The sequence below is a fragment of the Micrasema longulum genome, unplaced genomic scaffold, assembly GCF_059751315.1.
Source record: "Micrasema longulum isolate JH-2025_06_02 unplaced genomic scaffold, ASM5975131v1 h1tg001054l, whole genome shotgun sequence".
NCBI classification, from domain to species: domain Eukaryota; kingdom Metazoa; phylum Arthropoda; class Insecta; order Trichoptera; family Brachycentridae; genus Micrasema; species Micrasema longulum.
In genome coordinates this window covers 517063-532244 of record NW_028278242.1, presented here as the reverse complement: position 1 = coordinate 532244, position 15182 = coordinate 517063, and the positions used below count along the sequence as shown (strand labels likewise).

The window sequence follows — 15182 nt, the reverse complement described above, 5'->3', positions numbered from 1 at the left end:
TATGTTAGATTAGAAAATTCCACGATTCTCTTCTTGGTGTATTGGGACGCCATGCATGAAGTATTTGCATGATTTAGCATCAAATAAGTTAGGCTTTTGTAATATTTTATATGGTATTAGGTATCTATGAAGCGCCATGCAATCGCTTATGAGGCACTGACGCAAGGTACGCCCCAGCCACTGCTAGAAATAGACAAGAATGTATGCGATGTGTGATGTAAATGTGTGCAAAACTAGCCTGTTTAACGCGGAGCAAGGCGCCTATTTTATTTTTTGTGTTTGGTGTGACAACTGCGGCGCCTTGTCTCGTGTAATAAGCATTTAACCGTCACAACCAGAGACGCATTTTAACCTTTACTGTAGTAGTTACATCTACCCCTTGTTACGTCATTCTCATCTACGTTGGCGCATTTACGTCATGCAATGATTGGGCTTAATGCTGCTCGAAATTTTATGATAGTGTTAGGCTTACTAGGAAATTATTTCTTACTGTCATTTGACCTATTATTGTCTTAAAGACAGTGCAGAGAGTTAATCATGCATTTCCTGTACGTAAATAACAAAATAATAAAAAAAAATACTCAAATAAATTAAACCACATATTCCTTAATGTTAAAGAGGGTGCAGATTGTTTTGCGTTATCTGTATCTCAGAGAATATGGATATTACCCGTCGCTTTTCCCGACAGACTTTTTACTAGGAATGTTGGGCTACCAATCATTGTTGGGGAGAAGAGATATTTATTTGAGTGTTCCCTTTTTCAACTCATCGGTAGTCGCATACATAATTTCGATATTCTGAATGAATTCGGTATATTTGTCCCTTAAAATTATCGGTGACAAAGGTAACACAGGTTGTTCTACCTACCGCGATGCAGAACCAGCCTGCCAATGGTTATGCCGGTAGGTAGAGCAATCGTGTTATTCAATCGTATCGCCTCGGATGTCGATATATTTCATGACAGTGAGATTTCTCTTAGGAAGGCAATTTCTCAATTGTAATATGTAAATCCATTTTACATGTCTTTTGTTTTCTTTTCGATGTGTATATTTTGTTATGTATTGTGAATGAATTGGATACTCTGTATTGTTCTCAATGTAACTAAAAAATAAATAATAACGTCTAAATGTATACAGACAGTGATTAGTTACATCAAACGCATTCTCATATAAAAGAGATATGAGTTATTTTACTCAGGTAAATGGGCTTCGAATTCGCACAAATCCTCACGGACTATGGTGGGTTTATGAGCTACCTGCGCCGTTTTAAACTTTTCGAGATCAACTGCTGTCCATGTGATGATGAAACCCCTCAAGATGTCTCCCATTTGTTAATGGATGGCCCCCTTTTTGGCGTCGAACGACATAACCTAGAGGCGCGATGCAAAAGCGTTGGTAAGGATCTAAGGCAAATCCATTCCGTAAGTCATAATCACAAGAGGTAGTAATTTTCATGGTTTAGATAGTACAGTTAATATGGAAAATAAATGATAACAAGACACAAAATGCCGTGATCTCTTTAAATAAAACAGAAGACCTATTGATATTTATCAATAGTCCGGCTTCTCTTGAATTAGTTTTCTGTGGTTTTATCTTCATTAAGCAAATGCGGAGAACTTTCTATAAAGATCCACAGCCGAAATTCTCTCCCTTTCCCAACACTTCTTAGATATAGATAGCCTGGAAACAAAACCCACTTGTGAAATATAAAGTTTGTACATTATAACTTTTGTTTGGCTGTGATGTCACAAAAGTCGACATAGGACACAAGACTTGATATATCTATATTATTTTTAAAAATTATGAACTCGTATTTTTTTAAATTTTCAAATGAATATTTTCACACCGGATTTGGAAAATATAATTTGTATAACTATACTGGATAATATAAATAAAAATATTTATCCTTGCTACGCGAAGGATGAAAGTCCGCTAATTCAGCAACACATATGTATTAGAGAGAGCACGAAGATAGAACTCATAACAAGGAAGACAGAGATGCTGTTCTGTGGTGGGTGTTGTGTAAAACAGATTCAGTTTTCAGTCGGTTGATGCCAGTGATGGGGGAAGCACGCGCATAATATAAGCGACGTATTTATGATTTTCAATTTATTTTGCTATAGTAGGGCTGAATTATATGTTTATTTGCATAAATTATAAAAAAAAAATAATTATTAAACATTATATCTCCATTTTTTTAATGTCTGAACTTTAGTACATTCCGTCTTACTACAAGTGGTAACACGATGTTACATCACCGCGCGCAAAGGGATGATTTACCACAGTCTTTTAAGAGATAAGCAAGGCCAATTATACTGCAACTCCCATTAAAAAAATAAAAAACGCCTAGACAAATTTGCACCTTCTGGGGTGGTATTCTAAACCACTCTCACGGCAAGAGAAAACTGTTTTTCTCGTGTATTTACACGAGATAATACGGCCGCGAGAGCGTTTGGAATACCAGCCCAGGGAGCAAAGAGAAAAAAAACTTCATTCATAGATGATCAAAATAGCTAACTTTAGACACAACGGTGCCTAGGGGTGCAATATTATTGAATTACCGCAAAACATTGAATCAAACCTGACACACTCGCGGTTGTGAGTGTATAAATATCAGTAATGCCTTTTTCATTTTGGGTTAATGCCCCCCTCACCTCCCATCTTGTTTCGTGACTATTCTTGGCAGTAAATTTGTAAGGGGTGAAAATAAAAATGACAAATCCCATAAAAATGTTGTTTTCACCAAATCCTTAAGATTTTCGGGTCATTTGTCGTTTTTCGTGATTGGCAGACAATGAAAATATTAGGATTTGTGATTATTTTTTTTCGAATGTGACTGATTTCAGGCTAAAATTAGTGAACTAAAAATAATACTATTGTGTTTTTTTCAAGGAAAGCATCGTTTTCTAGGAAAGGGGGCAATGATGAAGTTCAGAACTGTGGGAAATTGGATATAAAAGATATTTTTTTCCACGCGGTAAAAATTAGAGCGTTTAATTAAACGGCAAAGTTCCTCAAAAATGTATGAAAAATATAATAAAAATTATTAAAGTAAAATGAACCACTTAAAGTGATGTCACAAGTTCTTCTAAATCATCCGATGATATAGTGTTGTGAAGCCAACCACCTCAATCGGGACAACTCACCGAATAGAACGAGTGACATTACGGGCGGAGTAATTAAAAAACTTTTTTTAAAAGTACCAATGATAATGCGACAAGCAAAAATAAAAACTTGGCTTAGTTTAATAGTCAGCCCCGTAGCTATTAAAATATACTAAACGCTAAAAAAATGGCTTCCTGGAAACCGGATATATAACACAACACATGTCTCCGTTGTAATTGATTGGTTGATTCACAAGAACTTGTGACGTCATTCAAGTCGTCTACTTTTACTGAATATTTTTTTAATACATTTTCGAGAAACTTTGCCGTACAATTAAATGGAAATTTTTTATTTCCAATTTCCCGTAGCACTGAGCTTCCTCATGGTGAAAAAAACAGTATTAATATGTATTATATTTTTTTGTTTTAATAAAATGTTATTCAAAATATCTCATATTTTGCTTAATGTAACTCACTTTACAGCACCGATGGCTGAGGAATTTTCGACCACAGTCTTTTAAGTGCTTACGTAGACATATTATTTTTTATTTGTATTTATTTCTGCTTTATTAATTCATTGCATCTTAAGAACTAATGTAAACTTTTACGTGTGTACTTTTTAGTATGTGATTGTTAAGATGAATAAATCGATTAACGCATAACTGCCTCGAATAGGGAAATATCACGTAATAAGAATACTGATAAAAATATATTAAATGGATTTAGAATAATCAATTGTATTTACAAAATCAATATGGATATTGTGGAGAAATGTTTCCATATATAACTTTTTTTTAAATATATAAAAAAAAATATATGTCACTAGAAAAACGCGACATGTTTTGCATTGAAAGTAATTAGAGGTTCTTTAAAAATTTGAATAGTTTGGAACAAAGTTAAAAATGAACATAAATCATGACGTATTAGGAGCGTGGCCAACGCAATGACCGTTTTTGCGGGAATTAAAAATTACAAATTAAAAAAAAAAAATATGCGAAGTGGCAATTTTTTTTTACTGGACGGTATTTCATAGGCCCTTTTTACTTTAAAAATGTAAAAAAAAAGTGATATTTACCTACTATACATAAATAGTTATGATACAATTTTTTTAAGCTATTAAAATACCTGTATCACATCGCGCAATATTTGAAGGTAGATACCTTAAAAAAATATAATTATTATCTGCAAAATATCAAACTTCACAGGGAACTTTATCTAATTCCAGCACTGCCTACTAAAGTCAGTGGCAAAGAAGCTGATGATAACGCTGAAGTATACACTAGTTACTAGTAAAACCGGTCAATCCGCGAGTAGCACTTCATCAGAGGATATTGAATTATCCTGTAATTAATGAATGCATCGTATTGATGGACGATCTATAAAATAATGCTTCACAACCTCACACGATACTTTAACACGTTTAATAAGGTTTTAGATTGGCTCCTTGATACGATGTTATTTTTAAATGCCGCCTGTCATATTATGCAAACCAAATTCGGTATTAAATAATATAAGGTTGTTTGCTAGGATAATTACGCGCAATGTATAATAATACTAGCGGACCCAAGAGACGTTGTCACGCCCGAACGTTAGCTTGCCTGCTATTAGCTTGGAAAAAGACTTTTCATTGATAAGTAAGTACCTAGGTACTTGTTTATGGTTGAGTTCCAAAACATAAAATAATTCATTTTCAAATATATATTTATTTTTTCAAATGTCAAACTCGGCTCTTCTCGCCAACAGGGGTGCGCTTCATTCATGAATGCGATTTTAAAAAATGTATTGAATATCAGTTAATTTTATTTTAGTTTTACCAAAAATCCAGTAAAAAGAAATAAAAGGAAAGAATCTGATTGGGATCCATAAAAAGCGAATGTTGTTTATAAACATTCAAAAACAATCTTTTTATATAGATAAAAAAAACATCCTTCCATTTTTTTTATGTGCATTCTCGTCGAATGTAACCCTGGTAGGTTGATGAAAAAAGATTTATGCTTCTAACTTGTTTTTACATATTCGATTGAAAAATTCAATGCGCAGCGCAAAGATCTACATATTGCTGAAAACCGCACGTAAATCGGTTAAGCCGTTTAGAAGTTCAGTGACATCACATGTACAGAAGAATTATTACTTTTTTAACTGACCCCCATTATGTATCGAAACATCGCATAGCGATAATTTTATTTGCTGACTTCAAATGTCTCTTTTATCTACCTAAAATACGGAAAAAAAATTGAACACTGTACAGTCCTCCTCAGAAAATGTTTTCTTAATCAGGAGGACTCTTAAATTACCTTTGTATATAAAATGTTTTATGCAATAAATAAAATAATACAATATCTTGAAATGAAGACTCGGAATACTCGTCTCTCAATCGGAAATAGGTGACGGGGATTTGATGGTTTCGTAAGTACGTCTATTTTAAATCATCATCAATCCCTTTCCACCCCTAATGGTGCATTGGGCACTGCGTTCACCAATTGCACCAATCGCAGCGTATCTTAATCATTTATTGTTACATTAAGGTAAGATGATCAGTCTTACTCTTCAGGTACCAGTCCAGGGGATATGAAATATTCTAGTATGAAAACACTATTTTTAAGAAATATTTCGTATCTACCATGCCGGGAATTGAACCCGAGACCTCTTGCATGGTAGGCAAATGCGCTAACCATTACAACACCACGAGACCGACACTAAATCAATAAAAAAATAAAAATACAGTGGAAAATTTGCATCTTTCATGGAAATAAATAAAATAGTCGATCTAAATTTGTTGCAACAGAGAGGGAAAACATTTTTGAGAAAGGAATATGGAAGTCTAGGAATTCACAGGGCTTATGGCCTGTCATTGGCTGATTTAAGCGGCCACACACTTTATACCATTCACCATTCTGCCTATGTTTGAACGTCTACATTTCCTCAACTCTTCCATATCTTGACTGCTGTAAAGTAAAAGAGCTAAAACCTTTATTATGTGGGTAAAATTCATCCGGCTGAACCAGTTCACGTAATAAGCAACGGCTGAAAACAACTTTCAAATTTTTATGCTTCTTCTTTTACCAGGAAGTTAATTCAACAATGTTTGAGTATGTCCAAATGCTTGCAGACCAGCCAGTCTGATGCCAGTCTGCAACTATTTGGACAAACTCAAACATTGTTAAAATAATTGATCTTTATAATGCAGAATACCCCATTAATATTACTGTTTTATGGCATTTTTAAACTGCGCATCAACGTCAAGCGCATGCGTAAATAAATTTTTATATTTTGACAATGCACAAAAGGGAGCCACGTTCACCGTTTTAATATTTTTATTATGAGGCTTTTATATTAAACATAATATCGGCCTAAATACACGTAACATGTCATAAATATTTACAAATTCAAATTAAATAAAATAGTATTTATCTTAAAAACAAGAAAACTAAAAAGGACGGTTGATAACAATATAAGACAAGACAAACATAAAAACAAAGCATTCATACAGGAATAGCATAAAAGAGTTTTAGTTAGAATAATAATAACTATCATTGACATATGACATTGACATGCCCTGAGCCCTAAAAAATTATGACACTTAACTCATGCCCAACGCATATTTTTTAGTCGTTCTTCGACTGCCCGACAGGTGTAACGTTTAGAATCGAAATCAAAATGCCTGCTTGTGTCATGAAAGCATATAAACACTTTTCGGATTAACATTGTAAAAAGGATTGTGTAACTTTTCATTGATAAATATTTGTTCATTAGTGATTAAATAAGTGCAAAAAAATTAATATTCAAATATAAATATATTTTTTTGTAAACGTCAAACTACGCCTAGTAGCACAATTGCGAAGCTCCCTTACTTGCAGAGACGCACTGATAGGAACATGTTTTAAAAATATAATAAATATGAGTTAATAATATTATTTTTGCATTCCCCAAATCCAGTGAAAAGAAATAAATGGGTCGAAATTACAGAGAGTTAAAGGAAAGAATCTGATTGGGATCCTCCAAAAACTAATTTTGATTACACAAACTTTTTTATAAACCAAAAATGAGTATCCTCCAATTTTTGGTTGCCATGATCACTAATAAATATAAATAAAGCACTGTTTTAAAATTATGGTAAACAAAATAAAGAAAGATGTCCGAAGGGTAGCTTCTGTAGATTTTGTAAATAGATACGTGGCTAACAGGCTGCTTGCTAATTCCTGAAAGATGGTATATGCTCATTTTAGAAGACAGTGTATGTAACTATACTAGATCTTCTGTGTTTTTTTTACACGGCTCGCAATAAGATAGTAGACATATTGCACCATTTAAGCTTTCTTTAGTCCTAATAATCTGTTTTGTTGCAGGTGTTGGCAGCCGTACTCCTTCAGGTTTCTGGTGTCGCTGCACTCGACAACAGCTCCTACAGCGTGGGTCGCTTCGTGCGCAAGCTGCCGCCCTTCCCCAATCACTGGTAAGTCTTTTCAAATTCATGCCAAACATACAACTTTCTGTTAAAAACTGATTAAATCAATGATGTGGGTTACAATCTATCACTTTTTTCAAAAATCTCCGTAGCTCTGAAGTTCATCAATAAATTCTGGTCTCTCTGATGAAATCAAAAGAGGCATTCATCTTCTTCAAAGTAATTTCATTTCGCTATTATTTTATAGCACTTTAATTAGAAACATTTTTTTTATTAGTTGAAGGTAAGTAATTGATCCACTGGTACCCAGAAGTGGGTCGCAATGGATCAACCTTAAGGTTTCAACGGATTAGACTGGAATAAATATACTGAATTATGCTAATAAAATAAAATAAAAGGTGCTAATTTAAATAATAAACTGTGTGTTTTTTGTAATTTATGTAAATTCTACAAGGCTTTGAAGATAAAAAAAAAAAACACATTTTCTTTTTCGAGTTTATTTGGGATATCAGTTGCAATAATGGACTTTCCTTTCTGTCTTGGCGCTCTTCCCTCTCTGCTTAGACTTGCCTTTGGTAATCCATGAAACTGGAAACGACTTACAACTTTTTATTTGTATGAAGAAAAACGATCCACTGTGACCCAAGGTGAAATGATTCATCGTAACCCAATGACAGTTTTTGTAAATATAAAAAAAATAACAATTTCCTCTCCCAGCAAACTTAAATAGTGTAGGTACTTAAATACTAAACAGCTACCAATGAAGAGAAAAAGCAAACCTTTCAAAATTTCAACCCAAAAAGAAAAAAAGATTTTTTTAAATTCAAGTGAAATAATAGTTTTGTTCGAACACATTGACAAAAGCAAAGCAGCATATCCTCTAGCTCTAATGTCGTGAAGGAGACTAGTACCTATGGTAGAATGGGGTATGAAATAGTGTAAAAGCTATTGCAAACGATTCACTGTTGTAACCCGTGATTCACTGTTACCCATGCTCCTCTACTTATTATATCAACTAAGCATCTTTACACGAAGGTAAGATTATCAATCTTAGGCTTCAAGTGCGCCAGTCCAGAGACATTTATAGCTTGCCCACCCCATATAGCAGCTGATGACTCGGAGTGCCCACATACAAGGAAAAATTGCTCCCTTCCAAACATAAAAATGGCCTTATAGCCTTGTGTGCCGAAAGAAGATAATCCAAAAGTACATAATTGGTGCTTAAATGGATTAAAGAAAAGAGGGAGATGAATTCTTTGCTGACTGGGATTATATTGGACCTGATCAATTCGCCAAAATAATAACAAAACTTATTGAAAGCTTGGAAATTATTTTTGGAAGCCAGATCTGTTTACCCAACAGAATCTATAGGAAAGAGCCATGGGCCATGGATAGCAGTAAATAGACAGTAGCGAGAAGCTTCATTTGGTATTCATATAGAGGTGGAAGGGGATATAAATGATTCTCTGGTCAGGATGTGTTCGGAAGATTAATTAGGATAGCTGCCGGGGAATCAAAAATATTAAAGACGCATATTTTTTATTCAATTCAGCGAGAGGCTCCATTCAGTATTCATAGAGAGAGAAAAGGACAAGACTATAGGATGTCCATTAAATTCCACTTAAGTCTGCTACCACATAATGTAACACTTAACATCACACGTCTTAAAACATTGCAGTTTGTAAATCTGACAAGAGTTAGAATATTACAACAGTTGCTCTAAGGTTAGAATAAAAACCAAATTTTTCAGCATGTACATGTTTAAAATATTAAATGTAATGATTTTTTTGAAGTTTATTTTTAAAAACCAGCTCTATATGTTTTTTAAATGTTTTTAAAGCATGTTTAACCAATTTCTTCTTACAAAAACTTGAAGCCAATAATTGTAAATTTATTTTTTTGATTATTCATTTAAAATATGTAATATAATGTATTACATTAAAAAATAGAATTTCAAAAATACACAAATCGTACCCCCCTGTCAAGCAAGGGTAAGTAAAATAAAAGAAACATAGTAATCTGCGCCAAACTGCCATAACTATGAAATTAATTATAACCGCATACGGAGTGCATAATGGTACTCTAATGTGATATTTATCTTTAATCTTTTACAATTCATCAAGACTACCATAATACAAAATGTGGCAGTCATAACATATGAAGGGTACAGGATGTAAAGAATGGATGTCAACTTTTATTTTAAACTAATAACGCCATCTGACGGCAGTTCACATGATCTACATTTCTGTTTATCCAAATTTGACATAAAGGCTGTACTTTTCAAGATAATTGAACTGGATATCATTGCTGTGTTGAATTGAATGTCATGGAAAGCCTCACTAGCCCAGATCCATTCTAAAGGTCCTGTGACCTCTTTTCAGATCCGCAGATTGCAAAATCATTTTTTTAACTTTAATGAACGGTGAATGAATTTTTATTTTTTTCAAAAACTCTTTGTTTACTAAAGATTTTAGTTTGTTTAGAATTACATTTACTGCTTTCAATGTCAATTTATCTGTCATCCTCAATCTAACTTAATTGAATTGGAGGTCAGTCAAATACTGAAAATTAAGAGATAATTTAATATTAATGAAAACCATTTTACATTATTGTAAAACAGTAGGTACCTGAAGCGTAAGACTGATCATATTACCTTCATGAAACAAAAATGATCAAGATATGCTGCGATTGGTGTACTAATGCAGTGTCCTATGCACCATCAGATGTGGAAAGGGAACGATGATGACGATTATAAAACAGTCTAGACTATTTTTATATTAAGCTGTTTCCTTCATATTTATAAGTTTATTTTAATGTCCAAGAGGTTTGAAAATTAAAAGTGTTTAAAGAAAACTTTGATAAACAAATGTTTCTTTGTAGACATTCATTGATTGTATCCTGTACCATTCATATTTACTAACTGTCAAAATTAACAATTTGACATTAATAAATAATTGTTATTATTGAATGTGTTGCGTATTACAGTATAATTATACTGAATTAATTGTTTTAAATTGTTCTGCAACCGAAAATTGCAAACGTCAGTACTTTTGCATTAGGGATACGTCAAACAGACAAAAGAAAAAAAGTGTAGTGGAATATTTGTACAAAGATCTTTTCATTATTGTATGGGCAATGCCTGCTGTGAGGAACTGGTGAATGAATGGTTTGACTTTTGCAGGGCATCCTCGGACAGGGACAGTGGCAGCGGGGAGGGTCGGCAGAAGCGCAGCTGGCTGACGGCGCGGGAGATGCAGGCCGTAGTGAGGCGGGAGGGCGGCGAGCTCGGAGGCCCCGTGGATTGCTGCCCCTCGGTGGTGGAGATGGTGGAGCCCACGGGGGGCAAGAACCTGCAGGGCATGTACGTGGACCTCTATATGGACGGAGACATCAGGCAAAGGTGACGAACATCTACTTTTCATTTTATTATCTCATGTCAGTAATAAATATTGATTGCCCTGATCTCGCAATGAATATAGAGCTCTGTCATCCTTATAAAGTGTGCAGTATCTAGCATTTTTGACGACATTTTGTTAAATAGGGTTTCGAAATTATGAAGAAAAGGTAATAATATTTTAGTCTTACTAAGTATCATTATTTTTTCTGGAACCATGCATTCCAGGAAGCAAAACTGAAGTAGCTGGATCTTCAGTTCATAATTATCTTAAATTTAATTTTTGTTGTTAAACCAAAAACCAAACCAAAAATTCGGACCGCTATTGTTCTATGCAATAGAGCAAAGGGGCATCTATATGAGCGGGATTTAATTATTACTCAAAGGTATTTACATGTTTGTGACCTGTCATTGAATCTCACATTAAAAATAATGAGTTCTAGAATACACATTCAAAGACATTAGATACCCTTTGTGAAGAATATCTTAGCAAAATAAAAACTATGTTTATTTTCAGGTTTTACGAGCTGTCATGCCGGGCAGATGTAGAAAACAAACCGTGTCGCTTTGTTGACCGCAAACTTTACAACCAATCTCGCTGCGTTCAGAAGTATTCGTATACATACGCATTGGCCAGGGATGCGAGTGGAGACCATCCTCAGAGACATCAACAACGGAGGCAGCGCCAGATATCGTCCTTACCCGACGGCGGGTGGATGTTGGATTACATCAGAGTGAGGAGCGGCTGCGCTTGTGAGCTGCGACCCAAGCGGAAACACAAGCCACACGAGAGGAAGAAACACGAGGTGGAGGCGTTCGAATCTCCGCCCGACATTTAGTCGGATTAGTCTACAATGTCACTTTTGGATCCATTGTAAGTATACCAGTAATTTACATCTGAAACAAGTTTACAAATGCATTAAAAAAAAACATTTAATAAGAAAAATATTAGGTGTTAACTTATGTTACGACGACTACAACTTATGCCTTTTGTCGTGTTTAAAATTTAAAAATGAGCACCAAAAGTTTAAAAAAAACGGTGAAAAAAAACTTTCTGATCTACGAAATGTTGTATTTTTCTTTACGATACATATATTATTTTATTGGGTTACAAGCCTTCAAAATGGAATGTGTAGAAGAATGTGAACATTTTTGAAACCTCTTTCTGTTCGCTTTCAATTGAGGGAATAATGCTGCCAAAGCTGTTTGCTGTATTTGCGCAGTGTACGGTGAAGGTGCTAAGAGTTATTGACTAATTTGTTTTAAAATAATAAAGAAAAATACATTAACGACTAATTTGTTGTAAAATAATAAAAGAAAATACATTATAGACTAATGTGTTGGCTCTCCTTGGTCTTAAGAGGAAATGCGGTGGCTGATAACTTTGATGATATTTAAACTTTGTTTTTATCTCACTCTTTCGCAAATGTCTCCCTGATACTGTGCAAAAAAGACAACTGCAGGTCAGACTGATTATGTCTAACTAAAATCAACAAAATGCACATTTCGGTGTCCAGTTTTCCGTACCCCAAAACTGAACCGATTTGGTTGTTTTTTCAGACTGTAATTTTCTATGTCGGTACCTTCTGCTCGTTTTAAAAATAGTTATCACATTTGTATACGGTACGTTTGAAGACAGCAGATTAAACTGGGTGCTTTTAAGGGTTTTTGGATGGTCCTAGTTCAAATGATGAACAATTTATCGAAAAAAAAGAGAACAATAGGGACACTTCAATATCTAAAGTGTGTAAAAAATCCCTGCTTTAGACACTTGTGCCATAATCCAGGCAGAAAATATGGGAATATATTTATATGAAGAAAAGTCAAACCGCGTTTCCTCTCAAGTACATACAAAATGGTCATGTTACCAATTTTTTTGTAGCCCTCTTGTCTGGATATTTGCACTTGTAAATAGTGTTTTGTATATTTATATTATGATTAAATTTTGATGTTTGCATTTTCCCCTGTTTCAGGACGAGGAGAAAACAAACTTACGTCAGTGGCTCCAAATGATTCCTAGTCAATGTCATTTACCATCAGTTGCTTTGTTACAAATGTCTCTTGTACAAAATACAATATCATTTTAAATTATTTCAGTGTTTTAATTTAAGTAAACTTTACTCTTTTTGGTACTCCAAAGATTTGTAAGGCTACCATATAAATATTGATATAAGATGATGATTTCAACACTAAGCTAGGTGAGGAATATTTATGTAGATGTAAGTACTTATAGCTAGGCCGATATTATACTGTTATAAGATTGAACTAAGTACATTATATTCAACAATTTATGGGGCACAAGGCAACTGGGTTGAGTCTCAAATGGTGCCATAGTATTTATGTTACTTTTTATGTAATATTATTAGTTTTTATATCCAGGATGCTGAGTTGTCAAAATATGTATATTTATATATATTTTTCTATAACTGCTGTATACATTTTATTTGACTTATTTTTAAAACAACTATGCATTATTTATTAAGAATCCACAGCATCGTCTTGTATTATAATTTATATGGTATATATAGTACATGTTAAAATTATCTGTGATGGTGAATTATATTGACATTTTCTCCAATACCATGTAATATACAATGCCTTTGAACTAGTTTTTTTATCAAAAAAATAACAAAAATATTATAAACTTGATCGAGAAGTTTATCATTTTTAAAACAATCGTTTAAAAAACTGCCGTATAATGATTTTTAAATAATAATGTGCACCATCACACAGTGATTTTAACAATTCATCTAATTACAATACACATATGTAGTTTAATATTGATAATTTATGTAAGTATCATTACTTCTCAATACCATTTTTTATTTTTTTATTTATATAAACTTTGCTACTATGTACATGCAGTATTTCAGTGTTAAGCAAATAGTGTGTTAAGATGTATTCCAAATAATCTAGTAATATTATGTAAGTATCGCTGTAAGTCTATGAAGAATGCTACATAATTTATTTTAAGCATGTTTTAGATATGTTTGGAGTAATGGAAATATTATGACCATTTCCTCTTGATTTACAAAACTTGTATTTTTATGTTAAAGAAAGATTAATGTAGCATTTGTTTACAAAATCTGCCTCATTGCTAATAAATATTTAGGTACTGAGCATTGATTGGAAAAAGTTATATAATATTATTTAGATTTAATTTTGATTTGTTCATAAAATGTTACTTATTTAAGACGATTTTCTTAAACATAATTATAGGTTATAACTAATAGAATAGTTACTGTACTTATGTTTCACTCTCTTAGTATCAGTTTTTTTTTCTGATATTACATTAATTTATCAATTTGTAATGCTTTACATACTCCAAATATTAATTTATATTTCTCTGTCACCAAAATTTAATAAATATTCTTTCAAGTAACCAAAAATTTATCAAAGTATTGATTTAATTCTTATAATTCAAATAATAATTTCTGCCTAATACAGACTTGTATTCATTGAATTTTTACTCAGTTAAAAAAATGTTTATCAACCATTTATCTTATGTTAAGTTCATCATCAAGCGTTAGTGCAAATATTCAGTATAAACTTTGCATAAAATTATGAAATTCAGGATATCTTATTGGCTATTTTAGGGGATAATTAAATAGATATATATATATTGCCATGTTTTATCCACGTAACCTCCATGAAACAGTATTTTTCTCAATTTGTTATTTTTATATTCTCAATAACAATTAAAGAATTTGACTATTTGCTTTTCTCCAAGTGCCAAAACATTATCAAATCAGAAAAACCGTTAATATAATTTATACAATATTCATAATGTAAATAATTAGATCTGTCTAGCATAACCTACTGTGACCCTACCTCTTGATACACTTTCACAATTAATAAAATTGTGTCTACGTAATTATTTAGAATATTGATCATCCATGAACAATGGTTTCTTTTGGTAAACTATTTAGGTAAGGAAATGCATCCATCCTAATTATCATAAATAAAAAACAGTTTGTAAAAAATTAATATTATCTCCCTTCATATTTTTTAACATTAATTTGATGAGACTTCGCAATGTGTGGATATTGTTTTTCATTATAATTTACTATGTTTAAGTTTGGTTTATCATCCTATGCGTTAAAAGGATCTGATAGTTTTAAGTTGTGGAATCTGTGATGGCACGGTAAAATAGGATTTTGTATGTTTTTATTTTCCATTTGATTAATTGTTTAAAATATAAGTAAAATTTTGCCAGGAAAATAAATAATATTCTTGAGGACTATTCGTAACTTTCATACAATAATTATTAGATTCAAACA

General features: G+C 32.7%; 1 protein-coding gene across 1 annotated transcript; it reads left to right on the top strand.

Annotated features, from left to right (window-relative positions):
• Window positions 1–7449: 7449 nt before the first annotated feature.
• On the top strand, window positions 7450–13537 carry LOC148277303 (uncharacterized; the record flags this gene model as incomplete). The annotated part of the gene is made up of 4 exons (XM_088233080.1): window positions 7450–7556; window positions 10690–10908; window positions 11420–11776; window positions 12876–13537. Coding segments are annotated over 3 exons (648 nt in total), but the record flags the coding sequence as incomplete, so codon positions are not given.
• Between the last annotated feature and the right edge of the window lie 1645 nt (window positions 13538–15182).